The sequence below is a fragment of the Vidua chalybeata genome, chromosome 5 (genome assembly GCF_026979565.1).
Source record: "Vidua chalybeata isolate OUT-0048 chromosome 5, bVidCha1 merged haplotype, whole genome shotgun sequence".
Lineage (NCBI taxonomy): Eukaryota > Metazoa > Chordata > Aves > Passeriformes > Viduidae > Vidua > Vidua chalybeata.
The window spans coordinates 30,175,821-30,199,221 of record NC_071534.1 but is presented as its reverse complement, the minus strand read 5'-3'; the positions used below and the strand labels follow the sequence as shown (position 1 = coordinate 30,199,221).

The 23,401-nt window shown below is 45.8% G+C and overlaps 1 protein-coding gene across 2 annotated transcripts; it reads left to right on the top strand.

The window, feature by feature from the left end:
* Positions 1 to 17: 17 nt before the first annotated feature.
* LOC128787734 (NADH-cytochrome b5 reductase 3-like) lies at positions 18 to 23,401 on the top strand. Of its 2 annotated transcripts, XM_053942110.1 has the most exons (9): positions 18 to 184; positions 3,504 to 3,635; positions 7,474 to 7,546; positions 9,764 to 9,870; positions 10,660 to 10,794; positions 11,600 to 11,678; positions 11,803 to 11,888; positions 20,302 to 20,401; positions 21,413 to 23,401. In XM_053942110.1, exons 1-9 carry the CDS (start codon positions 164 to 166, stop codon positions 21,583 to 21,585), a joined length of 906 nt encoding a protein of 301 aa, XP_053798085.1. In that variant the 5' UTR covers positions 18 to 163; the 3' UTR covers positions 21,586 to 23,401. The 2 variants fall into 2 exon arrangements, with proteins under 2 accessions (XP_053798085.1, XP_053798086.1); XM_053942111.1 differs by lacking the exon at positions 3,504 to 3,635 and having other exon boundaries at positions 19 to 184.

Genomic DNA, 23,401 nt, shown 5'->3' with positions numbered 1-23,401 from the left:
GGCGGAGTGGCACAGGCGCAGTTTCTCGCTGTGTGTGACGTCACGAGGCGGGGCGGGGCCCCGCGCTGTGTATGTCGTCCCGGGGCGGAGCGGGACCGGCGCGGTTCATCGCGGAGTGTGACGTCCCGGAGCGGGGCGGTGCCCGCGGTGTGCCGGGGCAGCGATGGGGGCACAGCTCAGCGTGGTGAGTGCAGGGGGGCGGCCGGGAGCGGGGTCCCTTCCTGCGCAACCCCGGCTCCGCCCGCAGCGCTCCGGGGCGGGGCGGTGTCCCGGGGTGTCCCCGCGTGTCTCCGCTGCCTGGGGGCCCCCGCGGCGCTGCGGAGGCTCCGGGGCTGTCACGCGACTGCCGTGCCCTGGGCGGTGTTGATGCCTGTGCTGGCTGCCTGGCCGGGGTGTTTTGCCCTCCCAGCTCCGCGGTTATCTGTTCTTGTTATTGTTACTGTTTTTATTGTTGTTGGGGGGCTCTGAACGCTTGTGGTGTTTTCCTCCGTTGGAATAATTTCAGACTGTAAGAGCGTAGGTTTCGAGTGGCTGTGAGGAAGAAATTGTTCCCTGTGAGCGTGGTGAGGCCCTGGCACAGGTTGCCCAGAGAAGCTGTGGCTGCCCCATTCCTGGCAGTGTCCAAGGCCAGGTTGGATGGGGCTCTAATCAGCCTGGGATAGTGGCAGGTGTCCCTGCCCATGGTGTTGGAACGAAATGATCTTTAAGGTCGCTTCCAACACAAGCCATCCCACGATTCTGTCCATGACCGTGCTTGCTGGGCCGTGGGTCTGCATCTCCGCCAGGCATCGTTACCCTCTTTTCTCAGCTGCCTGTTACGGCTCTTTGCTCCTGTGCTCAAACACTCTTTTCTTCGGGTTTGCGAGGGGGCAGGGTGGAGCTGGATCCGACATGCACTCGTTTGGGAACAGCTGCTCATAAGGTCCATTGAGCAGGGGAGATGAGGCTAAAGCTGCCGAGGTGAAGAAATCCCATTATCCACTCGTTGGTTTCTGAAAGAGATGAGAATAACCTGTTAGCTGCGATTACTTCAAAGCCAGGGTGTTTGAAGCCGTGGGTACAATGTTTCTCGTGCCGAAGCACGGTGTGGTTTGTGTGTTTGTAGGGCAGGGCAGTGCTGGGGTGTCGAGCCCTGAGCCTGTGTGTTGGACTGGGCTGTGCTCACCACGCCCTGGCAGTGCAGTCTCCTGGCTTTTCTGTCTGTTATCACACAGAGGCCTCTTTCCATTAATAAAAATTCCCGCTCAGTTACTAATTCTGCCTTGTCTGTTTGCAAAGATTTGTGCAGCTGGAAATTATGAGTCACAAGGTCCCTATTTGGTGATTCCCAGGCCTTGTGGTCAGCCTGTGGAGACCTGATGCTGTGCAGTTATCTTCATTTACATCTTGGTCTGTGGTGAGAGTATATAGGCCACTTTTAACCCAGAGAATGCTTTTCTTAGCAAGCATGGCTTTTTGTGCTCATTCAGCCTTCAGTTCTTCCCCTTTTTTTCTGTCCACCTGGTGATGGATCTGAGTAAGGCACTAAAACAGCTTTCTGAATTGGGGGGTGTGCTGTGTCTTTCCAGGCCAAATCCCATGAGACTTACTAATTGACCATGAGTAACAAATTGCTTTCCACGAGGTTAACACTGTGTTAAAATTATTTCTTATTGCCTGACAACAGCAGATCTATTTTTTGTTCATTTGAGATAGCCACATTTGGAAATGAAACTGTTTTAACTTATTAATGTCTTATATGAAACACCTGCTACAGAGTCAGCTTGCTATTGCCTCCAGAACTCACTCACATGTTAATTTCTCATTAAGGAGTTTACTTGCTGCTCTGTCACCTTTGAACAGCTGCCCTCCCTCTGCCCTTTTTTGTGACTCAATACCAAAATGTCTTCCCAGAGCTGCAGTAATTTGGTGGATCTATGAGAGTTAAGGAATAATTCTCCTGTAAGCTTCAGTTTCTTCAGAAACAACGTATATGGAGCTATTTCAGTATTCCCAAATAACAGTGAAAAATGCAGTGTGTGTATGGCATGGTGTGCCCTCAGGCTGTACACAGTGATGATACATTTTAAACCTGTACAGCAGCATTTTAAGAAGAGAGAATTTATGTTGTCCCACAGTTTTATTATTAATAACATAGGAAGTTTTTATTGCCTCCTGAGGGACTGTCACAGTTGCCCAAATACCATTCTAAAATACTGTTCAGGTCCCTTTAAAATAAAATAAAAGTGAAGGCTAAGCAGGTAAAATGTTGAGCTCATTTTTTAATTTTTGCTATAGTAATGCTTTTCTGCTCTCCTTTGTTGAAGTGTTGAATAATAAATTACTGAGTCAGAGAGGATTTTTATAAGTAGTTGTGCAGTTTATTCTCCTGCCCCAGTGTGAAGAGGGTAGTGTCGTGTCAGAGCATAATCTGTTCCTGTCTTATAGGGCTTCAGAGGTGGAGAAAGTGATGGTAAAGGCACAAGAAGGGCTGTCCCTTGGCTGTGTCCTGCAGCTTAACCTGCTTTCCCAGGGAAGGGGTGCTGTACTGCATGCAGGGCTCTGTGTTGTGGTGGCAGTGCCAGTGCCTGCACCCACTGGGTGTGGGCATGCTGCCAGCACCCAGCAGCAGTGTGGCATGGCTGGCAAAGCCCTGCTCAGCTGCCAGAGGGAGAAGGGGGAGTCTGTGCTCAAGTGTGAGACCCCAAATTACAGGGTGCAGCACATGGGGTGGCCTGTGAAGGGGTCTGTGCAACAGTGGCCCCTGTGTCCAGATGGCAGCAGCTGGGGAGCCTGGAGAGTGAGCACACTCTGCCAGGGCAAAGCCAGCTGCTGGGGGATCCACCTCGTACAGGTGTGTGTGTATGGAATTCCCACTCATGGACCTTCATTGTGAGCGGTGGAGAGGGGAGCAGGATGAGCCCATTGGTGCTGTTTGTGAGTGTCTGGCTGTGTTGATCAGTGCCACAGGCTGGATATGAGGAAAAGGTTGTCCCCCCTCAAAGGGTGGTTGAGCACTGGAACTCCCCAGGGAATCATCACAGCCCCAAGCCTGACAGAGTGCAAGGAACATTTGGACAGTGTTCTCGGGGATTGTTGGGGTGTCCTGTGTGGGGTTGGACTGGATAATCCTGATGGGCCCCTCTCAACTCAGGATACTCTGTGTATTTGGACACGTGTGATGCGTGTGTCTGTGTGCCTGCTGGAGATGGGGATTCAGCCTCCCTATCAGGGCACGTGGGGATATGGAGCAGTGACAGCCTCACTTTGTGTCCAGCTGCCAGCGTGGCAACCCTGTGCTGGTGTGCAGTTGCTTCAACACAAGAGTGGTGCCAGGTCTTCAGAAAGCAAATCTGTGGGTTTGGGATTTTTTTTTCTTTTAATAATGCTTTCTTTTTCTGTTCAAATAAACACATTCTTTTTGGTGGTTAGACTGCCATGGCATAGGACCCTATTCCTTGTCACCCAAATAACTCTCTCTCATTCTGCACATGCGTCTAACGCTGTTTTCTGTGCTGCTGCAGTTGCGTCAGGTTGTGACATACCCAATATGGCTGATCTACAGCATCTTCATGAGGCTCTTCAGGAATCCCCAGCCTGCAATTACCCTCAAAGACCCAGAAGTGAAGTATGCACTGAGGCTGATTGATAAGGAGGTAGGTGCATGTGTAGTGCTGAGCATGACCTCTCCATGGGTGCTGTGAAATGCTTACAGCTTCTGAAGTCCTGGGTGATGTCCCAACAGGGTGGATACTTTTTGTCTTGAGGAAAGGACTTTTTTATAAAAGCTCTTCGTGTGGTGTAACTTGCATTTCTGCAAGTAGCTTGTTTCCAAACAGTTTAGAGTGGAGAATGCTGCTTGGAAATGATCAAAGGCACAGTCACATGTGTCTCATGTTGTGGAGCACATCAGCAGAATTTCCCAAACTCTTCACCACTGACTGGGCTAAGGGACACAAGTCAGGCAGAGCAGGCAGCTTTTTCATGGTCAGTGACATTCAACAGCAGCTGCCAGAACTATGTTGATGCTGGTTTCTGTTACTGGATTGAAGTACTGTGATGTTTTACAGGAAGAAAGGTGTTTAAGTCATGCAGTCCTGACAGCACCCAAGCTGTCTCAGCTTCTCTACTCTCCGTTAAAAGTGAAGCCTCCCGGTACAAAATTAAATGCTTGCTCAAGTGGGATACCAGAGGAAGGTCATGATGCTTTCAGGGGTGGATCTTGCCATCAGAAATTGGTAACTAAGCTTGTGGGAAGTGAGCCAAAGCCACCAAAGTTGAAAAATCTAGGTATCTATTGGATAAACCCACCATCAAAAGCATGAGAGAGAAATCTTGGCTTCTCAGGTGTGAAGACACACCTGAGGATATTTTTAGTGTTGACTTTTTAAGGCTATGAGCTATTCAGAAACTCATCAGAAGATTTTAGACAGGAACAGAACTTTATTTGAGGTTTAGGGGGTGCACTGTTAGCTTGGCTTTCACTGGTTCTGTCAAAGGAAACAAAAAAAAAAACCTGTCATTTTGAATCCTGGGTTTGTAGGAACTGAGAGCTTCCCTGTGGCTTGGGCTGGGCTGCATTGCTGAGTTTATTTCCCAGGTGTACTGCAACCACACTGTTATTACAGACTCCCTACTTCTCATGAGGTCATGAAAGGCTGAGGGAATTGGGATTGGTCAGCCTGGAGAGGAGAAGGCTTTGGGGTGACCTCAGTGTGGCCTTGCAGTGCCTGAAGGGAGCCCACAGGAAAGATGGAGAGAGGCTCTTGACAAGGGCCTGGAGTGACAGGACAAGGGGGAATGGCTTCACAGTGACAGAGAGGAGGTTTAGGTTGGGTATTAGGAAGAAATTGTTCCCTGTGAGGGTGGTGAGGCCCTGGCACAGGTTGCCCAGAGAAGCTGTGGCTGCCCCTGGATCCTTGGCAGTGTCCAAGGCCAGTGTGGATGTAGCTCTGAGCTACATCTGAGCAAGTGAAGTTTGGTGTGCTGGTTTCTCTTCAGTAATGTGCCATTACCTACAGTCCACACGGCATTCTGCAGGCACTTCTTTAGTGAGGGTGTCTCATGAGGTGCTGCATCATTTTCCACCCTCTGTGTAGAACTGCAGATACTCGTATGCTTTTTAATCCTTCTGGAATAAGGAATTAACCTTTCCTGAATGGGCAGCTGCTTCTGAAGCTAATGGAATTTGGTCATTATGATCACTGGGAGTGATGATCATTATCATTACTGGGGTAGTGGAAGGTGTTCCTGCCCGTGGCAGGGGGATAAACTGGGTGGTCTTTAATGTCCCTTCTGCCCAAATCCTTCTATGATTCTATGCTGTGTCCAAATTGAGTCTGCCACACCTCTCTTTGGAACAGAGAAATAGGAGTCTCAAGGCTGCTTCCTAGTGCATGGCATAGGAAAAATTTTTTGTAATATAGTTAGGTGTACTAATTTAGTTCATGCCATAAAAAAGCCAACTGCTTCAATTTGTTTGGTTGGTTTTATAATGGTGTGCATAATTAATTTATTGCCTTTCAGTGGCTTCTGAAAAGCACCAGCCTGCAAAAACTGTTCTCCGGCTTTGCATTTGGCAAGGATGGAAGACTCCGTGGCACTGCAGCTTGAGACAGAAGTGTGTGGCCAAGGGTTTGCAGGTGCCTGGAGCAGTGCCAAAGGGGAGTGACCTTGTGCTGGAAATGCATCCTGATCCAAGGCTGTCTGTAATCCAGCCTTGATGACACCTTGCAGAGTGGCAGGCTCGGTGTCCTGGTTGTGTGACAGAGGCACCAGTGTGCTCATCTTGGTGTTGGGGATTCCCTGAGCCTCTTCGTTTCTCACAATTGCCTCATGATGCACCAAAATACTTGTGTTTTTCACCTTCAGCTAAACTCTCTCCACTTTAATTGGTGAGGTGATTAAGTGGAAATTCAGAGTTTATTCTTTCTGTATACTGCGGGGATTGCTGGACTCCAGGACGGTTTGGGTGGGTGGTAACGAAGGATCTCTGAGGCCTGGTCTTTAGAGCATAGGGTTTATTGTAAAGGTTGAAGGGCCTTACTTAGAGTTGCTAGCCGCAACTCGTGGCAGGCCCAGGGAGAGCGGGGGGAGAGAGAGATGGTGCCAGGTGGGTGTCCCAGCAGGAAGGTCCAAGAGAGAGAGCGTCCGGTCCCTCGGCCACACCTTATCAGGGGGCTTCAAGGTGGGCTGGGACAGGACTTGGGCCAATGGGGTTACAGACATCGGATACTTCAGGGGAGGGTTACAGGTGAGGGATGAACCATACATTGGGGGGTGAGACAGGACATTCCATTTGACCTTAGGATCTATCAGAAAGGGGGGATTGCATTATTGTTTTCGGGATGCTCAGTAATGAAGGTTTGGTATTTCAAACCTTGTTTTCATCTCGATATCTGTATTCTCTGATTCTTCTGCCAGGCCCTCATATTTATAGGGCCTTGCTATTTCATCTTCCCCAACATATACTGTTAAAGACAGCATAATAAAAATGCAGCATTATTGGCAAAATCCAGTGATTTCCATACAGTGCTGAAATTTCAGTACAGAAACAGCAGCAGAGTTAAGTCCACATTAGTTGTCTTTCTAAAGGAATTTTCAGTGGCAGTTACTGCTCCTGAATAGGCATAAGTACAGAGAAGCCCTTTTGAGACTGCCAATAAATTCCCTTCTTCCTTCAGGATTTGCCTTAAAATTAGGTACTGTGAGGAAAATTTCATCAGTATGACCATAGTAAGGGAAGATGAGACAAACTGTGAGGAAGAAATTTGTCTCCATTGGTTACTTTAAAAACAGTTAGGCAAACAAAATAAGGGTTACAAAACCCTTAAAAACAGAAAGTCAGTGGATGAGGCATTAAGCTTTATGATATTTCTGTCTGTCTTTTTCATTTTTTGCTGTGTTTTCCATTCCTATGAATATGACCTGATTTTTGAAACATAAAATTTACATAATATAAGAAATAATGTTCAGTTACTTATTGCCAAAATTTTATTCAAGGTGTAACTTTTCTAGTAAAGATTAGAATAACTATCCCAGCAGGACTGGATATATTGTCATAATTTTGTTCATATCCAAACACAGTGCTCTTTTCAATTTCATTTAAGGATTAATTCAGTTTTTACTGGGAAAATACTTTAAGGACCTTACCATAGCAAAAGGAACCAGGTTGCTGCTTCCATTGAAATGGTTAATTCATCTGATTTTGAGAGATGAAAATCAGAATACTTTGGCCTTGAACTGCTGCATATTTAAAATTGAAATGAGAATTGAAAAACTAATTAATTTATATTTGTGACCTTCTCACAGAAGGCAGTGTACATGTGCATAATATTTGGAAAGTTATCATTTAGTCTTAATCTGCACTCAAGTATCATTAAGTTTCATTAATTTTTAATCCAACAGGTCACCAGACTTGTCTTGCTTTAGAAGTGAAATCACAAACATTAAATCCCAACAACAGAGCTGACTGTTCTGATTTTCCTCTTTCAGGAAGTTAGTCATGACACAAGGAGATTTCGATTTGCTCTCCCTTCCATGGAGCACGTTCTGGGTCTCCCTCTAGGTAAGTTCCTTATGAAGAATTCAAGTGTTACTTGCATTATTTATACTATAAGAGATTTGTGGGGTTTTTTCCCCCTATGTTTTGTATTTGGAATACTGCTCATGTGGCTGGAGCTGTTACTGAGAGCTCTGAAAGATTATCCTCTTGCTGTGAGTAATCTGCAGGCTTTGAAATGCAGTGTATGTGAGTAAACATCCAACTTGTTTCTGTGGAGAGAGGAGGAACAAACACAGGTCTTCACTTGTATTTTTCCAGTCTCAGCTTTCCAGCATGTGTTATTCCTGTGGGGCTAAATCCCTGCAGTCCTATTCCATGCCCTGAGGCACCATTCTCATCCACTTCTCCTCTAACACATATGGTTTACCAGATGATCTACTCACTTCTGAATTTCATGGAACTTTTGAATCACCCAGGGGTAGCTGTTTCCAAAGGCTCTGCCACGTGGTCTGGTGCCTTTCATAACAGCTTAGTGCCATTGTCTCCTCCTGCTTGTATAAAGAGCATTTAATTGTGACTTGTGTTTAATATGACTTCTGCTTTAACAAGCTGCTGCAGTGATCCATGGATCCTGTGCTTTATGATTGTTGTCAGTGCCTTTTCCAGGTGTTTTATTTCCAGAAGTTCCATCTTATTTGGGGTGTTAAAAATCTCTTGATCTTTTTAGTAGCCATGAAAGCAAAGCTCCTTTCCCTGGCTTGCCCAACATGGGCATTGAGGAGTGGTTTGCAGGGGGAGACTTGGAAGCAGAGAGAGCTGAAAGCTACAGAGGATGGAAAAGCAGCTGGGAGCAGCAGAGATGCAGTTGGATGACAGATGCTGTCTACTCCAGCACCAGCATTTGCCTTTTATCACCAAAAACACTGAAAGCTTCATGCTGAGGGAGAGGGTTGTATGTGGCCCCATGCAGAGGCTGCCAAGGTATATCCCTTTCAGGGTGAGGTAAAGCTCTATCAGGTGAGGGCATAAAGCACTTTTTCCCTCTGGGAGGGGCACCTTTTCTACTTTGTACCAGTTCTTGTGAGATGTGCCCCAGCAGCAGCCCCACTGTCCAGGCTGACAGTCTGCAGGGGTCACCAGGGGTCTGTGGGTCTGTGCCTGCAGCCACTTCTGCCCTAGAGAAGGAACAGGAGCTCCCTGCTGCAGCTCCCTCCAGGTTTGTCCTAGCAGGATGTCTGTAGGCTTTGCTGGGAGGGTTACTGGAATATGATGTCCATGTACAGCTTCAGGTTAGTTATGGCTGCTCGTTCCCCAAGGCACCAGGTAGCAGATCTTGCTTCACCTAGCATTTCATAATCCTTCTGAAGTAAAGAATTAACCATGCCTGAAGGATCAGCTGCTTCTGGAGCTAATGTAATATGGTCATTATGATCATTTGCAAGCCAGCTCCAGGTAAAATCCCCTCTTGGTGTTCCCATAACAGGTAGAGGAGCTGTGCCATCATTGGAGGTGCTTTGTTCTGTTGATCTAATGGTGGAAAAAAACCAAAACTCACAACCTCTCCCTCCCCTCCTAGGTAATCTTCACTTAGGTGTCTTCAGAATGCTGGAAATTTATAGGAAAACCTTCCATAGAAGTTAGTTCTTTTCTTGTTTTTTTTCAAAAAGAAATATGTAGACATTGAGAAGAGAAGCTGTTGTAGAGAGCTCAGAGGATGTGTGACATATGGAAACATGGTTGCTGCATTCACATGTTAAGGTGGATGAATAGCAGGGTTAGAAAAGTGCTTTGTGTCTAGGCAGCCTTAGCAAAGGCAGCTGGAGAGCTCCTGGAAGAGGTGAGGTATGTGTGGTCAAAGCAAGAGCAGTTACAAACTCGGTTTTAACTAAACTGTGGCAGTTTCCAGCTAATACATTAATAAAGATGTGTGAACAGCATTGGACAGTTTTCCCCTCCTGTGTCCCTTTTATTTGTCTGTACAGGAGAGACAAATCCCATCTTTTGAAAGATCTTGGGTACAGTTCAGGCTTTGGTAAATGTAAATGCTTGAAGCTATGATTGACACACAGAATTAGCAGTGGAGTTGTCTGTCCTTCCAGGTAGATCTGTGCATGGCTAACAACTCTGGCAAGGTGTGGCAGTGGCAGGAAAATAAGAAAGGAAGAATTGATGCCCCAAAATAAGGTAGTTAGAGCTTTGAGCCTGCATTTCAGCACATCCCCCTGAAGGAAAAATCTTTTGAAAGAAAACTAGTTTTTGGTGTTTTTTTCCCTGCAACAGGGCAGCACATCTACCTGTCTGCACGGATTGATGGAGCTCTGGTTGTCAGACCTTACACTCCAGTTTCCAGTGATGATGACAAGGGCTTTGTGGATCTTGTTGTCAAGGTGAGAATGTCACTCTGTTCCCAGGCTGGGCAACTTCTGAGCCACCTTTACAGTGCCTTTAAGTGAAGTTTGGTGTGCTGGTTTCTCTTCAGTAATGTGCCATTACCTACAGTCCACATGGCATTCTGCAGGCACTTCTTTAGTGAGGGTGTCTCATGAGGTGCTGCATCATTTTCCACCCTCTGTGTAGACCTGCAGATGCTCGTATGCTTTTTAATCCTTCTGGAATAAGGAATTAACCTTTCCTGAATGGGCAGCTGCTTCTGAAGCTAATGGAATTTGGCCATTATGATCACTGGGAGTGATGATCATTATCATTACTGATCCAGGCAGTGGGAATTACTGATTTAATTGGTAAGAATGTGATTTTAACTCTTGTGATAATGTACTTTTGTTTTGCCTCTTGGTAGCTAGACTACCTATCATTTAAAGCTGTTAGGAATTTAAAATATTAAGATATACACTGGATTTCCTCTTAGAATTTTGCTCTTTGGAATCACAGTTTTGGGGTTTTTCTTTATTTTTCTAGCCCCTTTTAAATTTGGGTGTAAATTGTGTTGATTATTATCAACATTTTCTGTGTTGCAGAACTACAGTGGAGAAATCACTGGTCTCTGTCCAGAAATTGGGGCAGGAGTGGCATTTTGATCTTTTGTCAGTCAGACATTGAATTTCTTTATGGAGTAATTGTTGTTCTTTGCATGAGGAATATTTGAACCTAGAAATTTGAAGGGCAAATGCTCTTCTCTGAGCTGCAAGACTGAATTGCTTTGTTATTGTTTTTAACAGGTCTACTTCAGAGGTGTCCATCCCAAGTTTCCTGATGGAGGGAAGATGTCTCAATACTTGGACAGCCTGAAAATAGGGGACACCATTGACTTCAGAGGACCAAGTGGCCTCCTTGTGTACAAAGGAAAAGGCAAGGCTGGTTGGGAAGATAGAATTTACCCAGAGTAAACAGTACAGGAAAAATCTCTTATTACTATAGAAGTGCTTTTTATTGATGCTGTTCTCAAGTAAGGGATGGGTTTTTTCCATGCTTATATGGGCACAGTTTATACACTGACAAAAACACTGGGTCTTTGCACTGTCCACTGCTAATTTCCCAAGTAAAAATGAACTTTGAGTAGGCATTGCTTTTATGTCAATGTAAAATATCTCATGTTAGTATAATGCAGCCACAAATGTGTCACAAAAAACTTCTGATAGTTTTGTGTGAAGCAGAACTCTGAATACAGCTCAACACTGTGGGGAGTTTCAGACTCTCTGTTGTGTTTGGCTGAAATGGACAAATTGGCTCAAAAAGAGAAAAATAAAAAAAAACCCACCATGTTGCATATTTATGTTTTTCCTTAAAATAATCTGCTCAGGGGAAAGAAACTCTCTGAGCAGATAAATTCCTTAGTGTAGAACTGTTTCCAGAATCTGGACTTGTGAATGTCACTGGGGGTATGGGATGTGAGCAAATTGAAATACAGGTGGTGTGTATGTAGGCTGTGGTCAGGGATAAGCCATAACCCATGTCAATGTCTGATGTTCCCTCCTCATGTCTTAAAATCATCTTTCAGGATTGGTCTAATTCAGAACATCTTCACCTTTTCTGTTCTCTGGGAGGGAAGGGTGGCAGGGCTGAAACGAAGTCAATTTAGCAGGATGTTCTGGAAAGGGATAACAGGAGGTGTTTCCTGCTTGCTTCAGTGTTTTCCATCTCTTTCTCTCTTCAGGCAAGTTTGATATTCGGCCAGAAAAGAAAGCTGAACCAGTTACCAAGACAGTGAAATACGTGGGGATGATTGCAGGGGGGACTGGTAGGTGTCTGTAAGGATTCATCTGTGGTTTCTGACAGCTGGTAGATGCATTTGCTCACATTTTCCCACTTGTCCCTTTTTTTACTCCCCATCCTCACATCACTGACCTGCCTCTCTCCTCCAGGGATAACACCTATGCTGCAGATCATTCGAGCAATCATAAAGGACAAAGATGACCCCACCACTTGCCAGCTGCTGTTTGCTAATCAGGTAATTCTGTCCTTTTTTTCTGTTCGTAATGTTTTACTTACCTAGCAGGACTTCACTCAGCAAATGAAATCACAGAGATACAAACCCTGAGGGGAGAAGTGAACTGAAGTGTTGGAAACCTCCCATATAAAAGTAACCTGATAAATTAAGGGTTTAGCATTACTACAGAAAGATTTGCTAATATTTGCCTTCCTGTGACTCACCGCTCTGTTTCTAATCCCGTTTATGAATGTTAAAGCCCTGCATTCCTTTGTGCAAGTTGTTAATGTTTTGGGCAGTCTTTCAGAGCTGTCTTTCTTAGTGGAAACATGAAAGAGGTGGACTCCTTTGTCTCCTCCAGCAATTTCAACTACCCAGCTTTGCAGCAGTGTTTGTCTGTGGAATCTTTCTGTCTGAGGACACCTTGGGGGAGGCTAAAACTGTGGTCTTCAGCAGCTCCCTCAGTTACAGAGCTATGATTCCTCTGGGCTGTCTGTTTTTATTTCCACCCCCTCTGTCAGTTTTTCACTGCTTCTCTTGCTCCTTGAGGTGTGGCATCCTGCATGCTGGCCAGGGGGAAGCTCTTATCCATGGAATCCTTGCAAGAGAGATTTCTTGGATAACCCAAATGTTGTTGTGCTGCTGGGCAGTACCTCTTCTTGGCCTGATGTTCTTCTGCTGTGAATCTTTCTGCTTTTTAATTTCTCCCTCTAATGAATATTTGTGTTTGGATTATGAGTGATTATGATTATTTGTGGTGCGTTTCACTTCATGCTTGTGGGTTTTAGCTTCTTTAGGCTCTCCTCTATTTTTCTTCTCATATTCAGTGTTGTTCTGGTTTGAAAGCAAAACCAGTGAGAGACTCTAAGTCAGAAATACAATTTATTGGGAAAAGAAAAAAGAAGACAAAAATACATGCAATGATATAAAAGGAAGACCACTGACAAAATCAGAATACAACTTGACACCCCTTTGGTCAGCGTGCTGGTATCAGTCCAAATTGGAGTGGCAGGTGTGGTTGCTGTGTCTTCTCGGAAACCTGTGGAAAGGCTGCTTTTCTGTCTAGAAATCCCTGGATTTATCCAGGTGGGAATGCCTAGCTTCTCTCGCTGGGTGGAGCATCTCACAATGGGCTGATGTTATTTTGAGTCACAAGGTGTGTTCTTAATCACCTGTTAAACAGAACTGGCTCTTGGAGAGTGTTATCTCTGAGTCATGAGGCGAGACATTGATGGGCTTATTAACAGGAGATAAGGAAAACTGTCTAGATATAACTGCTACTCAGATGGTAATGGGAAACATCTTGGTGCTCAGTCTTGGACATTATCCACCCCTTTTCCTATTTCCATCTGCATCATGATGAAACCTTACACATAGTCCTCACTTAAGACTAAGTTTCTCTGTGGTACACAACGGGTTTCCTCATCCTTCTGCATTACCTACCAAGTATAACCGGGTCCTTGAGCAAAAACAATCACACGGATGGGTTTGTCTTTGCCTGGGGTGGGATTAATCTAAACAGTCTTTCCTAAAATACCTTTCATATGTACTACAGGGACTTTATCTCTATCCACTGTGTGCAAGGGTTTAGATTGGGCAGGACCAGCTTGATTAATGGACCCTTGGGTGTTGACTATCCAGGTAGCTTTTGCTAAGTTTAATTTCCAATTCTTGAAGTTTCCCCCACCGAGTGCCTTCAGGGTGGTCTTAAGCAGTCTATTGCATCGTTCAACTTTCCCGGCAGCTGGTGCATGATAGGGGTTATGATATATCCACTTAATGCCATGTTCTTTGGCCCAGGTGTTGATAAGGCTGTTCTTGAAATGGGTCCCATTGTCTGACTCAATTCTCTCAGGGGTGCCGTGTCTCCACAAGACCTGCTTTTCTAGGCCTAAGATGGTGTTCCAGGCAGTGGCATGAGGCACAGGGTAGGTTTCTAACCATCCTGTGGTTGCTTCCAGTATGGTCAGTACATAGCGCTTGCCTTGGCAGCTTTGGGGAAGCATGATATAGTCAATTTGCCAGGCTTCCCCATATCTGTATTTTAGCCATCGCCCACCGTACCACAGAGGCTTCATCTGCTTGGCCTGTTTGATTGCAGCGCAGGTCTCGCAGTTGTGTACGACCTGTGAGATGTTGTCTATAGTAAGGTCCACCCTTCAGTCACAGGCCCATCAGTATGTTGCATCTCTCCCCTGATGACCAGAAGTATCATGGGCCCAGTGAGCTAGGAATAATTCTCCCTTATACTGCCAATCTAGGTCTACTTGTGATATTTTCACCTTGGTAGCTCGGTCTACCTGTTTGTTGTTGTGATGCTCTTCAGTAGCCCGACTCTTGGGTATGTGTGCATCCACGTGTCGGATCTTCACGGTCAGCTTCTCTACTCGGGTGGCAATGTCCTGCCAGATCTCGGCAGCCCAGATGGGTTTCCCTCTGCGCTGCCAGTTGGCCTTTTTCTAGCGACTCAGCCATCCCTACAGAGCATTAGCTACCATCCATGAGTCGGTGTAGAGATAGAGCCTCAGCTACTTCTCTCGCTCAGCAATATTTAAAGCCAGCTGGACAGCTTTAAGTTCTGCAAGCTGACTCAATCTACCTTGTCCCTCAGTAGCTTGTGCTACTTGTCGTGTGGGGCTCTACACTTCAGCTTTCTATTTCCGACTAGTGCCTATGATTTGGCAGGAACCATCTGTAAAAAGGGCATATTGTCTTTCAGTTTCCGGTAGCTCATTATATGGTGGGGCCTCTTCGGCATGTGCCGCTTGCTCTTCTTCTTCAGAAGACAATCTAAAAGTCTCCCTTTTAGGCCAGTTTGTTATAATTTCCAGAATCCCAGGGCAATTTGGATTTCCAATACGGGCACACTGAGTGATGAGGGCAATCCATTTACTCCATGTGGTGTCTGTGGCATGATGTGTGGAAGGAACCTTTCCTTTAAACATCCACCCCAGCACTGGTAGCCGGGGTGCCAGAAGCAGCTGCGTTTCGGTGCCAATTACTTCTGAGGCAGCTTGAACTCCTTCATAGGCAGCCAAGATTTCCTTCTCTGTGGGAGTGTAGTTTGCTTCAGAGCCTTTGTAGCTCCGGCTCCAGAATCCTAGTGGTCGACTCCGAGTCTCCTCAGGCACTTTCTGCCAAAGGCTCTAGGACAAACCATTGTTCCCGGCTGCAGAGTAGAGCATGTTCTTTACTTCTGGCCCTGTCCTGACTGGGCCAAGGGCTACCGCATGAGCGATTTCCTCCTTGATCTGGGTGAAAGCTTGTTGTTGCTCAGGGCCCCAGTGGAAATCATTCTTCTTGCGGGTGACCAGGTAGAGAGGGCTCACAATCTGGCTATACTCAGGAATGTGCATCTTCTAAAAGCCTATGGTACCTAGGAAAGCTTGTGTCTCCTTCTTGTTGGTAGGTGGAGACATAGCGGTGATCTTGTAGATTACTTCTGTCGGGATCTGATGACGTCCATCTTGCCACTTGACTCTTAGAAACTGAATTTCTCGAGCTGGTCCTTTAACCTTGCTTCGCTTAATGGCAAAACCAGCTTTCAGCAGAATCTGGATAATTTTTTCTCCTTTTTCAAAGACTTCCCCTGCTGTGCTCCTCCACACAATGATGTCATCAATATACTGTAGATGTTCGGGAGCCTCATTCTTTTCTAGTGCAGCCTGGATCAGTCCATGGCAGATGGTGGGACTATGCTTCCACCCCTGGGGCAGTTGGTTCCAGGTGTACTGCACTCCCTTCCAGGTGAAGGCAAACTGAGGTCTGCATTCTGCTGCCAAAGGAATGGAGAAGAAGGCGTTCGCAATATTGATGGTCGCATACCACTTTGCTGCCTTGGACTTCAGCTCATACTGAAGCTCCAACATGTCTGGCACGGCAGCGCTCAGTGGTGATGTGACCTCATTCAGGCCACGGTAATCCACCGTCAGTCTCCATTCCCCACTGGACTTGCGCACTGGCCATATAGGGCTGTTGAAAGGTGAATGGGCCTTGCTGACCACCCCTTGGCTCTCGAGTTTACGAATCATCTCATGGATGGGGATCACAGAGTCTCTGCTGGTACGATATTGCCGACGGTGTACTGTTGCTGTGGCAATTGGTACATGTTGTTCTCAACTTTCAGCAGTCCCACAGCAGAGGGGTCGTCTGAGAGATCGGGTAAAGTATTCAGCTTTCTGATGTCTTCTGCCTCTACAGCAGCTATTCCAAAAGCCCAGTGATGTCCTTTTGGGTCTTTGAAATATCTATTTCTGAGATAGTCTATGCCAAGGATGCATGGGGCCTCTGGGCTAGTCACGATGGGGTGTTTCTGCCACCCATTCCCAGTTAAACTCACTTCAGCCTCCAATACAGTAAGCTGCTGGGATCCTCCTATTACCCCAGAAATAGAAATGGATTCTGCTCCTACATATCTTGATGGCATCAGGGTACATTGGGCACCGGTGTCAACCAAAGCTGTATATTTTTGTGGTTCAGACATGCCAGGCCATTGAATCCACACAGTCCAATAGATCCGATTGTCCCTGTCCTCTACCTGGCTAGAGGCAGGGCCCCTCTATTCCTGGTCATGGTATACGTTGCTCTCTTCCTGTAAATAGGTTATTGAGGTTCCTTCAAGAGGATCAGTTATATCATCATTCCTATATTGTCTGGAATTCTGTGTGTGAGAGACTGGAGCAGCATTGACTCTAGATGAGCTTTTTGTGTTAGGTGTTCTTTTTAGTTCACGTACTCGGGCTGCTAAAGAAGAGGTGGGTTTTCCATCCCACTTCTTCATGTCTTCTCTATGCTCCTGAAGAAAAAAATAGAGGTTTCCTCGTGGAGTGTATCTTTTCTCTTTGGCTTGGGAACGCTGGCTCCTAATGGCGGAGACTCTTGTTGGTTCTGGTGAAATATGGTAGACTTCTTCCTTAAGTTCCTTTTTTAGTTTCTGATGACTCTCTTTAATCAAGTCCTGGACTTGCTCAGCTAACCTTGTTTCCACAGACGAGACATGGGTACGAAATGGGGCGGTGACAGTATCCTCGTAAATTTTTAATTTATTAGCTAAGATGCCCACCCTGTCTTCGCCTTCCCTCCACTGCAGTGTTGCCAGGTAACGGGAGTACATCTCTGGTCCAAGCTGTGCAAATCTCAGCCACATTTGCAATGTGCACTGGACACAGTCTGGACTCTTAGGAAATCTCTCATCTTCTGAGAAAATTATTTCCAACACAGCCAATTCCCTCAGGCATCGGATACCTTGTTCCATGGTGTTCCATTTTCCTTGGTGCACCTGGAGGTCTTCTTTACAAAGGTATCTGTCCCTCACACTTGCAAGCAGTCGCCGCCAGAGGCTGAGAGTTTCTTGGGTTCTCCCGATCCCCTGGTCAATGACCACATCTCGGGACAGTGATCCCAGTTGTCTGGCCTCACTTCCATCCAGAATGGTGTCATTGGCTGCAGCATCCCAGATGCGGAGCAGCCAGGTTAGGATGGACTCGTTTGTCTGGCAGGTGAATTCCCTCCGCAGGTCACGCAGCTCACCCAGGGATAGAGAGCGAGTGCTGATCTCTGGTTCTGTCTCTTCCGCTGGGGGCAAAGGTCCTGCAGCGTCCTCATCAGTCACTATGCAGACTGATTTGCTCCTTGATTTCTTCTTCTGAATGGGGGCAACTACTAATGGTTCAGGCTGCTCTGGTTTGGTGATGGTTTGTGTGGAGATGCTGATGGCGCTTTCGGTCCCTTCCTCCTCTGTGTCGGTCTGTGTAGGCATAGACAGCCTTGCTTTGCTTTTGGTTTCCTCCTCCGTGACAGTCTGCGTAGACACGGACACTGTTGTTTTGTTTCCTTCCTTCTCTGTGACAGTCTGCGTCGACATGGATGCTGTTGTGGCATTTTGTACGGACACTGCTGCTTTGCTCCTTGTTTCTTCTTCCTCAAGAAGACGCTGCATCACACTATGTATGTTTTGCTGCATCACACTATGTAGTGTTTTGTTTCTAAGCATGTTGCAGACTGTGCAGAGAAGACAAAGCAGAACTAACAACAACATTATGCTGTCCTTGGCATCTAGAGGGAACTTAACATTTTCAAAAACTGCTGTGTCAAGCCTGAAAGGTTGGAGAAAATCAATCTTTACCCCTCCCCCCAGGGGCTGGGTGTGGCTGCCGAGGCCCCAGACGTAGCAGCCTAGATTAGGACAAGCAAACAGAATTGAGTACATATTCCAAATCATGTTCATTGCCTCAGAGGTTATAATGCAATAGACGTAATAGATCAATAAAGCAAATCTCATACCATACCCTGGTTTACACATGAGCATTACAACTGCCAGATAATTCCCCACGTTCGGGAAAATATAGAGAGCTAGGTATAAGACCCAAAAAAGCATGTTAAGCATCATAATGAATAGGTACGCTCTACAGTACAAAATTGTAATTCTGACTTCTCTCAGTACCTTCTTGCCCCACACTGGGCGCCAAAAATATGTTCTGGTTTGAAAGCAAAACCAGTGAGAGACTCTAAGTCAGAAATACAATTTATTGGGAAAAGAAAAAAGAAGACAAAAATACATGCAATGATACAAAAGGAAGACCACTGACAAAATCAGAATACAACCTGACACCCCTTTGGCCAGCGTGCTGGTAGCAGTCCAAATTGGAGTGGCAGGTGTGGTTGCTGTGTCTTCTCGGAAACCTGTGGAAAGGCTGCTTTTCTGTCTAGAAATCCCTGGATTTATCCAGGTGGGAATGCCTAGCTTCTCTCCCTGGGTGGAGCATCTCACAATGGGCTGATGTTATTTTGAGTCACAAGATGTGTTCTTAATCACCTGTTAAACAGAACTGGCTCTTGGAGAGTGTTATCTCTGAGTCATGAGGCGAGACATTGATGGGCCTATTAACAGGAGATAAGGAAAACTGTCTAGATGCAACTGCTACTCGGATGGTAATAGGAAACATCTTGGTGCTCAGTCTTGGACAAGTGTGTGCTCATTCATTTGTGCCATATCTACACCTATAAGAAAGATGCAGTAAGACTCTTGTCAACAGCCTGGAGTGACAGGACAAAGGGGAATGGCTTCACACTGGCAGAGAAGGTTTAGATTGGATATGAGGAAGAAATTCTTCCCTGTGAGATCCTGGCACAGGTTGCTCAGAGAAGCTGTGTCTGTCCCTGGAAGTGTCCAAGGCCAGGTTGGATGGGGCTCTGTGCAACCTGGGGGGTGGAACTAGATGGGCCTTAAGGTCCCTTCTAACCCAGGCAGTTCTACAATACCTGAGTTATAACCTGAGGTTTTTCTGCCCAGGAACTATGATCCAAGTGCTGAGATTCCCTGTTCTGAGGAGCCCTGCCAGTGCTCTCTGCTGCTGGCTGGAGCCCTTGGATTTGGTATAAAGTGCAGTGGTATCAGGGCAGGAGGGCCAGGATTTGCTAGGAATGATTCAGAATGGCTAACACAAGGCTGGAGCTGCTTTAGTAGCATAGGAGGCCCACTGCAGCTGGGAGGGAGAGCCTGGGAACAGTTCCCTGCCTGTTAGCAACAGCCTATGGAAACATCACTCCCTGGCTTTAAAGAGTCCTTGCACCCAGTAACTCCACAAATAGAAAGCTGTTTCCTAAAATATTTTAAAGTGTTTAAAACAATGTACATGGGCTCCTACTGTGCTTCTGGCTGGCACACTTTGAGCTGGCCAGAGCCAGTAGGAGCTTTTCTGGAGCACCCACAGCTGCAGATCCAGGAATAGCACCTTCTCTGGAATAGCTGCTGCACAATCCTCCTTATCCCCACACTTACGGACATTGTGGTGACCTCCGTGCCAAATTACTATGGCTGCAGGGGATGGCAGCACTTTCAGTCCCTGCCCTTTTCCTTCCTGCCCACACTGCAGCTGCTCTTAGGGAAAGAAGGCTTTCCTTTGGCTTTCAGTGATGCTGCACCAGGGAGGAGCCAAACTTGATACCCTGAGTAATGTTTATTGTTCCAACCAGAACTTGATACCCTTTTGGTTGTTCATGCCACATGTTTTTTTAAAAGCCAAGCAGTCTCCATATGGCAGTGCTGATGATACTTGAATTGGCAAAGGTGAAAAAACTGGCATTTCCCTGTCTGGACGGCACAGTGTGAAGGGGTAGGGAGATATTTCTGTCATGATTAGTTTTATGGTGTGATAGTGCTAAAAGGGGCTTTATTCTTCTGATTCCGGTTCTGCTTTGTTTTATTTTTAGAGGGAAGGCATTGCATGGTCAGGATTTGGGAAAGTTATGAGCCTTCTATTAGCTCTGCCACAGGCTAGGTGTGGAAATAACTTGGGTTTGGCCTCTTCAGCCTTTAAAATGGAGTTGAATCATCTCTTCCAACTCTCAGGGCTGTGCAGTAGCTGCTGCTCTGTGGCCATCTGAGGGCTGCACTCACATGCAGGGTGTGATCACTGTTTTCCTTGTCCTGCAGACTGAGAAGGATATCCTGTTACGTTCCGAGCTCGACGAGATCCAGGCTCAGAATCCTGGTCGCTTCAAGTGTTGGTACACGCTGGACAGAGCACCTGAAAGTAAGACCTGGAGTGCCACTTCATGTGAAGCTCAGGAGTATTAATGTGCTTTACAAGAGACATGCTGTGTCATGGGTGTCTTTCTGGGCTTCATGATTCACTTCTTGCTTAGTGGATGTCTGAGTAGCATCATTCTCCACACAGTGATGCACACAGGCTCTGTTGTAAGTAGAGAAGTGTTTCCAAAGCTCACCTCAGGCTAGTGGCAGTGCAGTGTTCCTCCCGTAGCTACACCTGCATATTTACCATTGTCTCCTGTGGAGGGTGACCTTCTTTTCTCCGTCCCCACAGACATAAATACAATGTGCTATCCTTGTGTTTGGAGCCTGCCCTGAGGCAGCTGCAGTGCCAGAGGCACTGTGTAGTTCACGGGCACAGATCTCTTCCTGAGCTTCCTGAACAAGCTTGAGGAAGAGAAGGCTAAACAGTGTCATTCCTCGTGGTTTTCCTTTCTTCCCATTCCTTGTCATGCCCACCCATGTGAGAATAGATTCACACTCATATTCAGCAGGAGTTTGGGGCACAGAAGGAAAAGCCATGTGCCTCCTCTTCCTTGTGACCAAGAATACACCTCTGGTACATTAGGAAGACTATTTCTGTTGTCATCCACTGCAATTAGTGTTCTCCTGGAATTTCTGATTGCTATTCCTTCTGTGGGGAAGTCATGAACTGATCTTGGCAGTTGGGATAAAAGTTCCTCCTTGGACCTCCTCAAGACAGTTCTGCAGGCTTTCACTGTCATATATGAAACCTGACCAAAACTAGGATAAAAAAATGTGTCAGTCTTACGGTGCCCAATAGTTTGGGTCAGCAGCAGCACAAGTTTGTTCTACATCCAGGGCTGGGGATGTGATGGTTAATGTGAATCCCAGTAAAACTGACTGTCACCGTAAGTGTTCCAACTGGGAACAACTTCATCAGCAGGATTTCTCCTTTCTAAAGTGACTTGTATCTCTCTTTTCCTCCTTTTTACCTCATTCCCCTTCCCCTACTTTCATTTACTTTTAACAGATTGGGATTACAGCCAAGGATTTGTGAACCAAGAGATGATCAGAGACCACCTGCCCCCACCTCAGAATGATGTTCTGATCCTCATGTGTGGACCTCCTCCAATGATCCAGTATGCTTGCATTCCCAACCTGGACAAACTGGGCTATGCCAAGGACATGAGGTTCTCCTTCTAAACATGAGTTATTCAGGGATCTTGTATAGAAGGGAAGAAAAAAAAAAAAAAAAAACAGTTAAATGGGGAACAAGACAAAGTTACAGAGGTGGCTGATGCACAGTGCTGGGAAAATACATTTACATTAAAAATGCTTCATATTTTCAGACTCTCTGGCAAGTAAGACACATAACTGTGCTAAACCTATGTGTGGAGAGGTGGTGATGCCTCGTGGTCTGTGTTGTGTGCTCCATGTCCAGGGAGGACAGTGCAGCTGCTCAGGGCAGCACACGCTCACTTATGCTTTTTCTTAGTGCTGTAATCAAGTGGCAGTAATATCCTACTTCCTAACACTGTGCATACCTGGGATTTTATTCAGTATGAACTATGAAAACAATGACAAGTGTTGGATTATTCACCTTGCTTATGCCAAATTGTAATCCTTACAGAGCTCTGAGGGCCAGGAGCATTTGCCTTGTATCTATAACCTTTGCAACATCAGTTTAAAGATGTTTGTTGAGTTGAAGGGTGCCACTGAACCATTTATGGCTGAAGGTGTTGCAGCTGCCTAATCAAAACAGAGAGGTAGGCAGTGATAAAAATTGGTTTCCTTTGTATTTTGGAATAGCTTCTCAAGTGCAAACACTTTTCCATCTGGTCACAGTTCTCATCCCTGGGCAATGAAAGAAATTACAGAAGGTGGCTTTGGGTACTATTCCACAAGTACCTTGAATTTTTTGCTTGATAATGTGTGGGATACTGAAAAAAAATTCTTAATTTTATATTTACTCCTAAGTACTGGGTGATGGCATAGGAGTACAAAAGCAGTTCTTCTGCATGCCCTGTGCAGTAAAAGAAAATGCTGGATAAAAACTGGATGAGATTTTCTTGTTAGTTGTTTTCCAAATCCTGAGGTGGATTTGGGCTGAAGGGAGCCCAGGTTTCCTTGCCAGGGGGTTTTGGCAGGCAGCCCTGCATGGGTGCAGTAGCACCCGATCACCTCCGTGTCTTGATCAGGCAAAGCTCCCCAGGGTTTGCTTGGGAAGGATGCATGGGGACAGCCTTACATCACCAAGCTGACAGCAAGTTCACGTGTCTCACTGAGTCTAAAACTGTTTCCTAGAAGCTGTTTACTACAGCTTAAATTCTTATTTTTTTAATATCCTTTTTTTTACAGCAGCCTTTTACCTAGTTTTTAGGACACTGCAGGCATCTTGCATGCCCAGCCTTCTGCTTCTGACCAGCAGAGATGCTGCTGAGGTTAGCGGTGTCCTGCAAGGGGTCTAGGAAATTAAAAACCTTGTTCTGGTGATGACATCAGAGTGACTGGAAGGATATTTAGTCATGTATGAAGTACTGTGGGTGCTGAGGTAGCTACAGGTGTCAATGTACAATAGCAATTTTTAAGGACTGGGTAGGGATTCGAGGTTATAGCTCACTGTGTTTTCTTTTGTGCCCCTACAGCAGGTGGGTACTGTGTATTTAAAAGGTTCATTTTTCAGAAAGAATTAAAAAGCAAAGATACTAGAGTTAATTTAAGGAACCTCAACTAGATAATACTGTTATTAAATTTATTAATTTGACATTTGCCTCAAGTCTTGAATTTTTGATGTGTGCTTCTGAAACTTGTTCTTTAATACTATGCTCCAAAGTTGAAATACTACTCAATTTTTCAAGTTTTAGTCCCTTTATTGGAAGGCAAAAAGCAGAAATATGAGAGAAGTGGTCTTGCTTCTGGTCTATATCACTGTGGGATATGCACCGATTTTTTTTCTTTATTGTATTTTCCAAGGTCCTTCTCATCCTTTTTTATCCTGAATAAAATTTTGGAGAGCTGA

Excerpts from the sequence above, each read along its gene's own strand:
- LOC128787734 (XM_053942110.1), top strand. The coding sequence starts at position 164 with ATGGGGGCACAGCTCAGCGTG. Across the intron at positions 3,636-7,473 it reads TGAGGCTGATTGATAAGGAG|GAAGTTAGTCATGACACAAG; the intron begins GTAGGTGCATGT and ends TTCCTCTTTCAG. Across the intron at positions 11,889-20,301 it reads AGCTGCTGTTTGCTAATCAG|ACTGAGAAGGATATCCTGTT; the intron begins GTAATTCTGTCC and ends CTTGTCCTGCAG.